The 13533-nt window shown below is 45.7% G+C and overlaps 1 protein-coding gene across 1 annotated transcript in view; it reads left to right on the forward strand.

Moving 5' to 3' along the window:
• The window catches only part of LOC135902705 (uncharacterized), a 92446-nt gene that overhangs the window by 13483 nt on the left and 65430 nt on the right, over window positions 1-13533 (forward strand). The window contains exons 4-5 of the mRNA XM_065432932.2: window positions 260-340; window positions 10289-10558. Of these exons, the coding sequence (XP_065289004.1) occupies window positions 260-340; window positions 10289-10558 (351 nt within the window). The remainder of the gene's footprint in view (window positions 1-259; window positions 341-10288; window positions 10559-13533) is intronic.

Genomic DNA, 13533 nt, shown 5'->3' on the forward strand with positions numbered 1-13533 from the left:
CCAGACGACACGTCACCCTCGCTCTCGCTTTCGGAAGCCCGGGCTATTCGCTCCCATTGTCCGTGTTGAACTTTCCCCTGCGTTCTGACTACCCCTCGGCAAGGCCAAACCAAACGCGCCAAGCGTCTCAATGCGCTCGCCAGCTCGCGGGGAGCTTATAACTCGAGGGAACTCTTCGCAGCGTTCAATTCGACATTAATGATTTCGCATATACAACTCACATGTGCTGAGGCGTTGTCGTTTTTTTTCCGTATTTCAGAGACTGTTTGTCACGACACCATTGCAAATAGGGCCCATAACAGATTTTCCGGATCCGACAGGAACACGGCGCCGCCACAAGGTAATCACCACTTGGCTGTTAATTACCGGGTTTCCAGCTTTCATTCCTCGTGCTATTCCAAGCCACAGCGCTAACTAAGTGGAGAGGTAATAAAACACGTAGACTTAGACCTCTGACATGGGGCAGTCTATATAGGTGCATGAGCTTAGTTCAATAGAGAGTATGCGTAACACCCTTTACGGAATACCAGGTAGCAAAAAACGTAACGATAAGTAGATGCGTTGGTGGCGTCATTTTGTGGCGCAGAATATGACCAGGAATGGCGGGGAATTATTGCAGTGAGAAACGATATTATACTGTACTACCTGCACAAAGCGTCGGAAGCAACGTTGCCGTTAGCATTCACTAAGCTTTGTATTTTTATTTTTCCTTTGGTGAGAATGTCTATGTAACAAAAAACATCGCGTGAATAAAGTTCTAGTTTGCGTGCAAGATTCTTATTGTTTGCGGATTACCGGGCTACAAAAGGCATGGAAATTAATGACCAGGTTAGTGACGCCACTTGGCTTCGGAAAGGTCAACCCGACAAACACCGAGCTATTACTGTAGTAACAAGGTCTATTCCAAGGAAGTTTTAAAACGTTGCTGGAATTGAAATGACGTCTCAGAAGTGAAGCCGGACCACCGCCATCTTATCATAGGCACCAAAAAAACGTTAGCAAATAGCGGAGATTATACCAAGCGCTTTCTTCCTACTCTGTGCTATTTGAGATGGCTAATTTTGATTTACAGGTATTGTTCAACATCTCTCTTTCTGTCACCGGTTTGAGAAGGAAACCTAAACGTCCGGTCAAACTTTATGACATATCGTGATATCCATGCGCATCCAAAGATAACATTTTAGCCAAGAACCACGATCTTTCATTTTCCAATTAGGCTAGCATTTACAATAACTGGGCGAGACGAAAAGAGATGTGAGCGGATATCTGCTGTCGTGGCCCTTTTTCAGGGTAGAAGTGTGGGCAAACTCTGGCTTCGCCTGGAGGCTGCCACTCGAGCTATTATTTTTTACACCTCCTTGGTCCAAACTACTTAGCTGCTAGTTTAAATTTTTGACTGCGGAGTAATCGTGAGCATGTTGACTTGCAAAATGCTTTTTCGTTAAAGTACTCGTGAAGTACAAAAACGCTTCTATAAGGCATTGCGTCAAGACCAAGCGCCAGAAGGTGTCGCGGCCATCGTCGGGTGACTCACGTTTTGTAATCTGACAGCATAAATAACCCTGTACAACCCTGTTTTTTCCGCAAACACAATTGCGTGTGCCGGAATACTGGACACACTAAAGCTCTCTAATCACGCGCTTTGGGAAAGCCTGCGAAGATATCGCTACCAGCGCTGGTAAAAGCGTACACGTTTCTCTCTCTCTCTCTCTCTGTGTGTGTGTGTGTGTGTGTGTGTGTGTGTGTGTGTGTGTGTGTGTGTGTGTGTGTGTGTGTGTGTGTGTGTGTGTGTGTGTGTGTGTGTGTGTGTGTGTGTGTGTGTGTGTGTGTGTGTGTGTGTGTGTGTGTGTGTGTGTGTGTGTGTGTGTGTGTGTGTGTGTGTGTGTGTGTGTGTGTGTGTGTGTGTGTGTGTGTGTGTGTGTGTGTGTGTGTGTGTGTGTGTGTGTGTGTGTGTGTGTGTGTGTGTGTGTGTGTGTGTGTGTGTGTGTGTGTGTGTGTGTGTGTGTGTGTGTGTGTGTGTGTGTGTGTGTGTGTGTGTGTGTGTGTGTGTGTGTGTGTGTGTGTGTGTGTGTGTGTGTGTGTGTGTGTGTGTGTGTGTGTGTGTGTGTGTGTGTGTGTGTGTGTGTGTGTGTGTGTGTGTGTGTGTGTGTGTGTGTGTGTGTGTGTGTGTGTGTGTGTGTGTGTGTGTGTGTGTGTGTGTGTGTGTGTGTGTGTGTGTGTGTGTGTGTGTGTGTGTGTGTGTGTGTGTGTGTGTGTGTGTGTGTGTGTGTGTGTGTGTGTGTGTGTGTGTGTGTGTGTGTGTGTGTGTGTGTGTGTGTGTGTGTGTGTGTGTGTGTGTGTGTGTGTGTGTGTGTGTGTGTGTGTGTGTGTGTGTGTGTGTGTGTGTGTGTGTGTGTGTGTGTGTGTGTGTGTGTGTGTGTGTGTGTGTGTGTGTGTGTGTGTGTGTGTGTGTGTGTGTGTGTGTGTGTGTGTGTGTGTGTGTGTGTGTGTGTGTGTGTGTGTGTGTGTGTGTGTGTGTGTGTGTGTGTGTGTGTGTGTGTGTGTGTGTGTGTGTGTGTGTGTGTGTGTGTGTGTGTGTGTGTGTGTGTGTGTGTGTGTGTGTGTGTGTGTGTGTGTGTGTGTGTGTGTGTGTGTGTGTGTGTGTGTGTGTGTGTGTGTGTGTGTGTGTGTGTGTGTGTGTGTGTGTGTGTGTGTGTGTGTGTGTGTGTGTGTGTGTGTGTGTGTGTGTGTGTGTGTGTGTGTGTGTGTGTGTGTGTGTGTGTCTTGTTTGCGATCTATTTTCCGGCTCATCTAAAGATAACCTGCACAAATTGTTCACATGGTTTGGTGGCTTCTGTATTTAGAAGCATTAGCTAAAATTATGATTGTGCCGTTTACGACAGTGCTTGTAGCTTGCTCAAAAAGTTGGCATTTCTGGAGTACTTCAGCGCTTACGCATTCCTTAAGCTATGTTAACAGTTATGAAGATTAAAGGAATGTAGGTGCATATATACGTAAATGTGTACCTAGCTCTCAGATGGCCTCGCGGAACTTTCTGCCACAGCCTAATATAGTTGTAGCGACCTTGGCATGCTTTTGGCGTAACGTGGCTTCATTCACTAACTTGTAGAGTTCAACACTGCATGTGTCCTATTTTAAGGCAGCTAGACGCTCCTTTTAGAAGCTATAAAGCATGCCAAACAGCATCCATGAATTTAGCAGGGTTAATCGTACTGTGCATAGTAAAATCATCACACTAAGCCTATCGCCATTTACACTTCACCTGCTGGGCCTTCGTCTGTACAGGCTGAAGGACAGCGTAGTGTTGCATAAAACATGGGTATGCTAGCCAATAGAGGCCAGTTGAATGTTAGTGTATGTGCCTGGTGGATCTGGTTCCATCTCCGTGTTTCACGAGGCTCTGCTGCAAGTTAAATGCTCGCGTAATTGAATTTTCGTGCACTAGAAGGAATGACTGGAGGTCAAAATCATTGTGCCACACGTATGGCATTCTCCTTCGCGTTGTAGGTCTCGCTTTGTTAACATCAAACCTCACCCGTCAATGAACAAATCAAAATGTCCATCCTTCGCAAGGAGTCCACTATCACGGAAGTTACTCATATTCTACAAGCCATATAGAAGTTTTCCTACTGCCTCATGACTATTCTCCTTTCGTCGACAAGCCCAATCTCTGCAGTTTCTCACTGAATCACTTATAACTGAACGTCGTTAGTCACGATCGGGTCTTAGTCAGCAAAAATATAGTCCTACAAATTCTGATGGTGATGATAATGATGAATTTTCTTTTTTTATGGGATGGCTAAAAAACAGAGCAGCTACGGGGACTCTAGCAACATTTTCATCGCACCTCTAACAGACGGCAACCAATCATTCGCTCTTCACGAGCTACTTGCCAGCGGCATTCCAGCTCGGCTCACCCGGTTCAATGAAAGTGTGATGTATTGTTCGACAGTGCAGTGTCTTTTGTCATTTAAGACATTGCGGCACCCGATGGACCCGGAGGTGCCCCACAGTGACCATTACTCTCATAATTTTTGTTTTCAGACACTCGATATTGAACACTTGACGGGCTTTACTCGAGTAGGCAGGGGTTATACTAAACCAAACCCTGGCAAGAGAACGGGAATAATGATGTTGACTGGTAGAATTATCACAAAATATAACGGTGCGAGTCATTTTCTCGACGAAAAAAAGTCAGCAGACTTTTGTCATCTTGCAGAATTACTACTTATTTCCCAATGAAGCTCTTTCTGTCGAGCAGATGCCATAAAAATTTTACTTGTCTGTAAGTGAATAATATGTTTTAAAACCTTGCCCATAGATGGCTGTCTCGTTTGAAACTTTGCCAGCATATCGTACTTTCGAGGACCCGCCGTTGCTGCTCAGTGGCTATGGTGTTGGGCTGCCGAGCACGAGGAAGCGGGATCGAATCCCGGCCACGGCGGCCGCATTTCGATGAAGGCGAAATGCAAAAACACCCGTGTACTTAGATTTAGATGCACGTTAAAGAACCGCAGGTGGTCAAAATTTCCGGAGTCCTCTACTATGGCGTTCCTCATAATCAGACAGTGGTTATAGCACTTAAAACCCCACAATTTAATTAAATTTTTTAATCTAGCAACGAACGTTGCAGTTTCGTCCCACATTGTTCCTAACGTAAGTTCTCTTTCCACCAAACATAAACATGGTGTAACGCAGAGTCATGTCAAGGCATTGGGAGGCATCGCTCATAAAGTGTCTTATGACTCTTATGCAGCGCTGCGTCATAAAAATGCGGTGGCGCTGTTGTCGAAAGTGACTTTCGCACAGTAGACTATCCGACGCCGAGCTGGCGAGCCTACATCAGTAGCCCCTGGGTTTCGCGGGTCTGTATCGGTTCTATCAATGCAGTCCTTGTTCTACGGTTTTACAACGAATGAAATACATTAGGCCGAACTGCGCCACGGCAAAAAATGCAAGAGACTGATGTTTTCATGAGTTTACTGCTTATTAAAAGGTCGCCGCTCTGAGAAGCGAATGTTGGGTTTCGATACAAGATGATCATTTCGTAAGAAGTAAACTTCTCTGTTCTTCTGCGTGACGTGCATCAGCCAACAATGGTACATAGGAGCGTTAATATCGTGTCGTTACAATTTCCTACCTCGCTGTGGGAAAGCTAGATTAGGATGAGCCTTGGACGTATAAGTCGAATTTCAGATTCATCTCGAAACACCGTCACACTGAGATGCTGATTAATTTTGATGTCCAGAAATTGAGCCACCTGCAGCGTAAATAGCCAAGCACACCAACAAATACGCAGACAGCATGGTTACAGCTGAGGCCCTATAACGTGAAACTACTCCAATCTCTTTTAATGCCATCTCCTAAGGTTAAATTTACGTAACCACCGACACAAGCATGAGGTGGTAACCCATAGTGTTGTGTGAAAAGCCCAATCAAACGCACTCCTGGTTCATAAGAGGTCACTTTTTTTTCAAAGTGAATAGCATTGCCCCCATTCAGCAGATTTTCTTACATACTGGCTAAAAAGAGATGAGGAGTGGGCTGAAATTTAGAGCGATTCGATAGGGCCAACCCAGCACAGTGAAAATAGATAACCGGATGAGGAGAGTGGTGCCGACGTCTGCAATTTGTCCGCTTCCCCTTACTTAGCTTGCGGTGGCTGATAGAGAATCGCGGTGGCTTCCAACGGAATGTTAAAAATGCCGCCGGAACGGTTTCTCAACAAAGAAGAGTTGTCAATGTTAAGTCGTATACGTGCCGAAAGGGCTCAATGACTTTATACTGCCACGGAAAACTCCATGCTCCCCGGCCGCTCCGAGCAGCTAGTGCCAGAGCAATTCCTTTCGGAAAAGGACAGTCTCCGGTTATTTAAAAAAAACAGTTTTCTTCGGCATATTAATGTGCCTTTAACGCGTTCACGTCACTTGGGCGAGGTGAGTACTCGTGGTTGTGTGACGTCACCTGAAAGACAGGCAAAATGGGCGCAGCCCGAAAACGATTATCGACAGCAGAGTAATATAGCGAAGAAGGCATTGAACCAGAAATAATTAATTTTATTTCGTTCGGTCTAATCATGCATAATCAGTGTGCACACATCATATCAGATAGGGCGTTTTCACGGTTTTCGTGGCGTCGTATGAGAGGCAGACGAAGTGGAGGTTGCATGCCCGGAAACTTTTTGACGAATCATGGAGGGCAGACTGCAGAATTGGAATAGAAAAGTTTGGAACAGGGGCCCTATAACGTAAAACGTTTTCCAATATGTCTTTATTCTAATCTCCTCACATCAAATTTGCGTAATGGCCGACGCAAGCGTCGGGCGGTGACCCGCAGGGTTGTCTAAAACCTCCTTTATAGGAGGCAACTTCAGTTTGCTTTAAAAACAAATAACATTGCCTACACTGAGCGGCTTGTCTTTTCTAATTGGCTGAGACAAGAGGCGCGGAGCACGCTCATGTGGAGAGGGATTCGATGGGGCTGAGCCAGTGCACTGAAAATCGATAACCGGATGAGGAGGGTGGCGCCGGTGTCTGCGATAGGTTCGCTTTGCCTTACTTAGCTTGCGGTGGCTTGTAGGCATTCGCGGGGGCATGCAACGGAAGGTCAAGAATTCCGCTAAAACGGATCCTTAACAAAGAAGGGTTCGAATATATCTACGACACCTTTTACTGTTCGCAAACATGGTGTGGGGTTATAATGGCCTAGTGACACATTCTAAGACTTGATTAAGAAATATTTTGCAAAAACTACCTGATTTCCATCTACATAACTTCGCAGACAGATTTGCCATAGTCGTCTACTCATTTTCGCTAAGTTTGAGCTTGGTGGCATTCGTATTTATCCCGTTAAATTGAATAATGCAAGGTGTGTTTTTTTTCCAGGCTATAGATTTTTTTTTGTGTGTGTATGCCTGTGGTACATCACGCAATTGTAGTTGTCTAGCTGAATTACTAGAAGCGACAGACATTACTCACAGGAGAAATAGAAATGCATAATCGAATAAATAAAATGCTTTCACTAGTCAATTTTAATTATTTCATCATCATCATCAGCAGCAGCAGCAGTGGCAGCAGCGGCAGCAGCGGCAGCAGCGGCAGCCTGGTTACGCCCACTGCAGGGCAAAGGCCTCTCCCATACTTCTCCAACTACGCCGGTCATGTACTAATTGTGGCCATGTTGCCCCTGCAAACTTCTTAATCTCATACGCGCAGCTAACTTTCTGCTGCCCTCTGCCATGCTTTCCTTCCTTTGGAATCCATTCCGTAACTCTTAATGACCATCGGTTATCTTTCCATAAATTGCAACACGGCAAAAATTATACCTACTGATCAGTGTGCATCTACCCTTAACCATGTTTTGTGACCAATTTTTCATCAGTGACAAATGCTTCCCTTCCGCTTTATGCACTACCATGATTACTCCCCAATGTTTTCTATTACAGTAGACCTTTGAGGCGTAGAGCGTCTAATTAATAAACTGAACCCTTCTTCTCCCCTGGTTACCACGCCGTTAGCCCTTAGTTTCTGAAACTCTCGAGGGTTTATAGTTGCGAAATACTAACCAATAATTTTTGCAGTCATATGACACGGGTTCTATCTGCAATATGGCAGGTAGGGAAGGTGATTGCACTTCGAAAACCGATAACAGACACTCCTCGCTCTACTATCGCCCAGTTTCCCTCACCAGTATCGCAAGCGAATTTCTTGAACATATATTTTCTCCCCTTTCTAGCTTTCACGAATCTGATTCCTTCTTTAAGCACTCGCAACGTGATTTTCGAAAAAAAAAAAAAGCTCATGTGAAACAGAGCTTATATCTTTCTCATATCAGCTACCTGTCCGTCTTGAGCGTTCTTCTATTGCTGACCGTATTTTTCTTGATTTTTCTAAAGCGTTTCACAAAGTTTTTTACAAGCAACTAATGTATAAATTACACCTCTTTAATTTTGGTCCTCACTGATTACATAAATGTCCCAGCTGCCGTCATTCTCAGTTTGTTTCTGCTTACAACGTTGACTGTGTTGACTCTGTCCTTATAGACCACTACTATTTTTATTTTATGCAGCAGACTCCGTCTCAACGGAATTCAAAGGAGCGGAACAAACGCGTTCCGCTTATCAAAAGTTTCATTTAAGTGAAGGACAGAAAAATCGTAAACAATCATTTTATTCTAAAAGCGCCCTAGTCTTACGATATTGATATATAAAGGATAACTTACTGTACTTTCAATATTGTAGTCTTTATTGTGCAAGATTGTGCTCATACGCGAAATGATTCCCAACAATTCGTCGCAGTTGTCGCATTCAAAATTGCGCTCCAGAGGTTCAACCGCACCTCGTGCAGTCATAACCGAAACAGTAACGCAAACCGCAAGGGCACCAACTTTCGCAACATTTTTTAACTGTCTCCTCAGAGCACGTAACAAGGCCATCATCTAAGGTCTTTTACCGGTGCTGTGAACGGAAGCAATAGTGGTAGCCTAACCGCGCGATTCTCGACCTACTCCACAGAGCCATCATCGTCGTCAGGGATGACCGCTTGGGTAGGAGAGCAGCAATTATGAAAACTCAGTTGGGCTTTCGGCATTTATTTCTTCATTCATTTTACAGCATACCCATTTGACATGTTTGTCGAACTTTTTCTTGTTCCATATGTCAATGGGGGAGGCCCCAATATTCCTTCAAGTTCTGTTTAGCCGCAGTTGGTTAACATTGTGCCTGCGGGTGGGAAACCGTATAGTATGTATCTTATCCACCATTACCGTTTAAGCGTGTTTTGTTTTAGCGGAGTGCACTGTATTATTGATCTGTCTTGCTCTATGTCACCCCATATTCACCTCTCTGCTGACTTTTTCTAGAATCCACTAGTAACCATGGTATTTACACGTAGCAGTGACGGTCAAGAAGGCAGCAAAACTGTGATTAACGAAACTAGCATTTTATTGGGCGAACTACTGCCCTCAAAAGCAGGCTACACTCAAAAGAACAACGATAGCGGCGAACACACTCGGCGATCGTCGAAAATTTGATCAGATGGTCAAGTGCGTCGGCTTTTATACATCAGTCGTCGAATGTTCCAGAGTAGTCACTGGGACCCGCATGTCTTCCACAAAGTTCTATACTATTCGCGTCGCGCAACCATGCAATCATATTACGCAAGGTTCGGTAACACACGTCAGATGGAACCATCGATAACATTCCAGAAACTTCCGATGCATGCAGGCGCGTCCTGCACTGTGCGAAAAAGTTTGTTAGACGATGAAACGTGGTTGCCCGATAAAGATAGGCAAGTACACATGTCAATACATCAATAGTTTAATCTGTCCTAAATGCAATCACTGCGCGCTGCAAAACATCGCCCATTAAATTACACTTGCAAATGCACGTCATTGCATGTAACTAGACGTACTAACACCCCATTGATTTATTACACAGACAACGTCCCTCTCTATTCTGTTTCATCCTATAAATATCTCGCGGTTCACGCTGTATATGACCTCGCCTGGAATAGACACTTTGCACACGTAACAAGCAACTAACTGCCACACAGACACTTTTAACTTCGCCTGCGTATTTCTCCAGACATTCCCAACATGTTACTAAAATAATAACCTTCATAGTTATTTAGGCGTTTCCAGCATGAAACAAGCTTATAGCGTTTGCGAGTGCTATTTCTCGCATTACCAGCTTCCCTGTAAGAAGTGAATGAAAACGAGCGACAAGAAATTTTGAAGACAGAACACTTGCCCTGAGTTCACCACGCGTGTGCAGTCTTCCTTTCTTTGCCTCCTCCCTCATTTTAACCACCTTTCTTAACATAAACCCGTACCAAGTCGTCCAGTTTGATGCCATTAGCAACATCATGTACAGTACTCTTAAACAATTACCAGTGCACTTTAACGAGCACTGCACTGAAGCTCCCTCTGGTTATTTTACTGAGACATTCTATATCAAGTCAGCACATGCTCAGTTGTGCCTTTGCAAAGCTCTTGCCTCTAGGTTAGCGATGGCAGAGTTTTCCTCCAGAATATGCATCCTCCACTCACTATACTGTGCGGTATAGCATGAGGCTGTAATCAAACACCGCGGTCGAGCTGTGTGAGCTTGCTGTGCAGCTGTCCAGCATTGCGGTATAGTATAGATACGTGTAGTTCAGCTGTGCTCTGTGCCCAAGCTTTCCCTTATGCAAAAGCATTAGCGTATGCACCGCCTATTCATATGCCCTTACAAATAACCTGCCTTTGATGTCCTTGAGACCATAGTCTCTTTTTATCACGTGTGTTGCAGTTTACGACGGCACGAGAAACGGTGCCGACTGAGTCAACCTTGCCTACGACGCCAGAGATATTCCCGCAACCCCTGCACGATCCCGACCTAGATGTGTTCCGCTGGCTCAGTGGTTGCGGGAGCAAAGACTGCTGGGATGTGATCAACCGTCTGGAGGAATTACTCAAGGGTCAGGTCGACCCGTGCCTGGACTTCAACGCGTTCGTCTGCAACGTTGCTCCTCGGCCGCGCCGCCTCGCACAGCCGACAACGCAGCCACACGATTGGGAGGTGATCCGTTACTCAGTGAAAACATTCGTTCATTATTCCGTCGCCCACCCGCGCATGGAGATATCCACTCGTTCGTACTTCCGATGGTCTGACGAGCGAGCTTATCCCACTGCCCATTTCTTTGTCCGTCCGTCGGTCGGCCGGTCCATCGGTCGGTATTCTTAATATTTTATCCGAAATGCATGCTCAGGTCGACATATTTGTAATGTCAAAGACAACACTTTTCAATAAAGGCGATTTACAGAAATTCCGGACTGATCAAACGTTACACACACAGTTCAACAGGCACTATAGAAAGCGGGTATGTGTATTTGAAATTAGTTCAGTGAAAGTACGCAAGGTGGGCGAGTTTCGTGGAATGAAAAATTTACAATCCAATATAGAGTATAAACGAAGCACAATCTACCAAAGAGCGGCACGAAAATACAAAACAACATTCCGGCGTGTTTCTCAGAAATAAACATTCGTATTCCTTGTCAGAGGATCCAGAGCCTTTCTTTGCTGATACAAGTAACATAGCGCTGTAAGGACGAGGGACAAGTCGAGACAGGACAAGCGCCAACTTTCAACAAGGATTTTATTGGGATCCTGAGAATATATATACATCCATCCGCAGAGAGGAGGAAAGTACACTGCCAAGTGCCGACTTTGTCGCAAATTCAAGCTCTTTTTTTTATATAAAGCTGCTGCGCTATGTTACTTCGGTCACGATGAATAACCAACATACCCAAACCTAGTCCCTTTCTTGGGCGGTGACTGGTTTTCCAGAATTGCATTACCAAAAATATTTTTGTCGTGTTATTTGCCAAAGAGTACTTCTGAAAGTATGTCTTTTTTAAGGCTTCTTTTCTAACCATCCTATTCAATCTTGAAGACAATGTCTTCCTTGGCGAGTTAACCCGCCATCGCGGGACGGGAAGCTGGTTTCTATCCTTTTTCATGGCCTGATCCCCATTATAGTGCAGCCTAAATATGGTCGTTGCTGTTCGCGTGCGAGTGTGAAGTCTAAAAATAGGGGCTTATCCGGAAGATAGCGCAGTAAAACAAATTTCGGCAGTTTGACGCTCTTGATACTCCTCTTACGCGACGAGTGTCACAATATAGTAGCGTTCACAGCAAAAAAGCGCCGTTCTCAACCCCACCTCGCTCAGGAATAGATTCCTTCATTGACTTCAACTAGAGGTGGAATCGCTTTCCAACGTTTTATTATGCTACCCGCCTAATGGCCTGTCCTTGCGATAACTGTCGCGCCGTTTTGTTAGCCGGATAACGAAGGATAAATGTAATTACATATACGAAGGATAGCTACACAGTGCAACTTTGGCGGATGCCTCCACATGACGGTATACGACCTATAGACTAACATTAGGATACATTATGTGCAGTTACTGAAGCCGAGCCACTGTTCACAGAGCTCACCGTAGGCTTGACTCGTCCATGGGAAGCTCGGCCCAATGGCCACAGAGAACATGTTTATGACGACACACCACACTCGCAAACAAAAATCTTCGTCAATACGGGCGACTATTTTTATGATTGCTTTGCGCAGGGGTGTCAATTATTTGGTAGTAATGAAAAACTGTTCTGCGGAATCCTGCAAGTTGGAGGAAGTGTCATGAAGGCGAAAATTGTCATGGGTTTTGGTAGGTTCGTGCTACATTGAACGTGGGTGACAATTCTCCCCATAGCGGTCGCGATATACGACGCCTATAGACAGCCGCGTGTATACGAGCGGTGGAACGCACGTCAGCACGCAACGAACGCAGAGGTGCAACGCGCATAGGTGAACGTAACGGTGTTGGAGGAAGCATCAGTGATCAATCGCATTGGTACGTTGGGTAAGGGATGCACGAGCATTGTTGCGTTGGCCAGAGAATTCTTGGCTTCCTCAAATGCTGCATCAACTGAACTTGTCCACTCGAGAGCGGCTGATTGTGCTTTAGATGGCTTGATCATGTCCGTCAGCGGTTGGACAATATGTGTCACACTATAGCATAAAGCGACGGTGAAAGTTCAGCAGTCCTAGGAACTCGCCTAGCTTTCGAAGTGAAGTTCGACGAGGAAAATCGCGCAGTGCTTCAACTTTGCCGTCCAGGTGCTCGACTCCTTCAGGTGTGACGAGGTGGCCAAGCAATTTGATATTGTTAACACCGAAAACACACTTTGCTGTGTTACTGGTCAAGCCGTGTTTCTGGAGTCTTGTAAAAAGCAATCGCAGGTGATCGGCATGCTGTTCAGGTGAAGAGCTAGCCACAAGTAAGTCATCGAGGTAGGCGACGACGAAGTGTAGGCCGCAGGTCACCTCACTGATGAATCTTTGGAACGTTTGGGCGGCGTTCCTCAACCCGAAAGGCATGCGGACGTACTCAAAGAGGCCAAAAGGTGTCACAATGGCAGTCTTTGGTATATCCGATGTCTCAACAGGAATGTGGCGGTAAGCTTTGACCAAGTCGGTCTTGCTGAATATGGTCGTACCAGCTAGTGTGGCGGCGAAGTCGTGAATATGGGGAAGTGGATACCGATCAGGAAGAGTGCGCGCATTCATTGCATGATAGTCACCACAGGGGCGTCAACCAGCTGGACTACGCTTCGGAACTATGTGCAGTGCGGATGACCAGCTGCTTGACGACGCGCGAATGATGCCAAGTTGCATCGTTGAAATTCCCTGCGTGCCATGGCAAGTCGGTCACCGGCGAGGCGTCATGGTTTGCTGAACACGGGAGGTCCGGTTGTGACGATGTGGTGCATGACTGTCGCACCGGTAGTTCTAAGTTGTTGGGCCTTGTAAGTTCAAGAAAATCAGAGAGAATTGAGCCAAACGAGCATGCTTGTAAGTTCGGAGCCATTTGCAAAGGGGTCGGCAAAGTTGCAAGGATTCCCTGCACGGACAAACTGGTCGTACAGTCCACAAGGCGCCGTGAGCGATGTCCACGTTCAGGCCGAAGTTGATAAGAAAGTCCGCTCCAAGTATAGCG

This window comes from Dermacentor albipictus, chromosome 2 (genome assembly GCF_038994185.2).
Source record: "Dermacentor albipictus isolate Rhodes 1998 colony chromosome 2, USDA_Dalb.pri_finalv2, whole genome shotgun sequence".
In the NCBI taxonomy this organism is placed as follows: Eukaryota; Metazoa; Arthropoda; class Arachnida; order Ixodida; family Ixodidae; genus Dermacentor; species Dermacentor albipictus.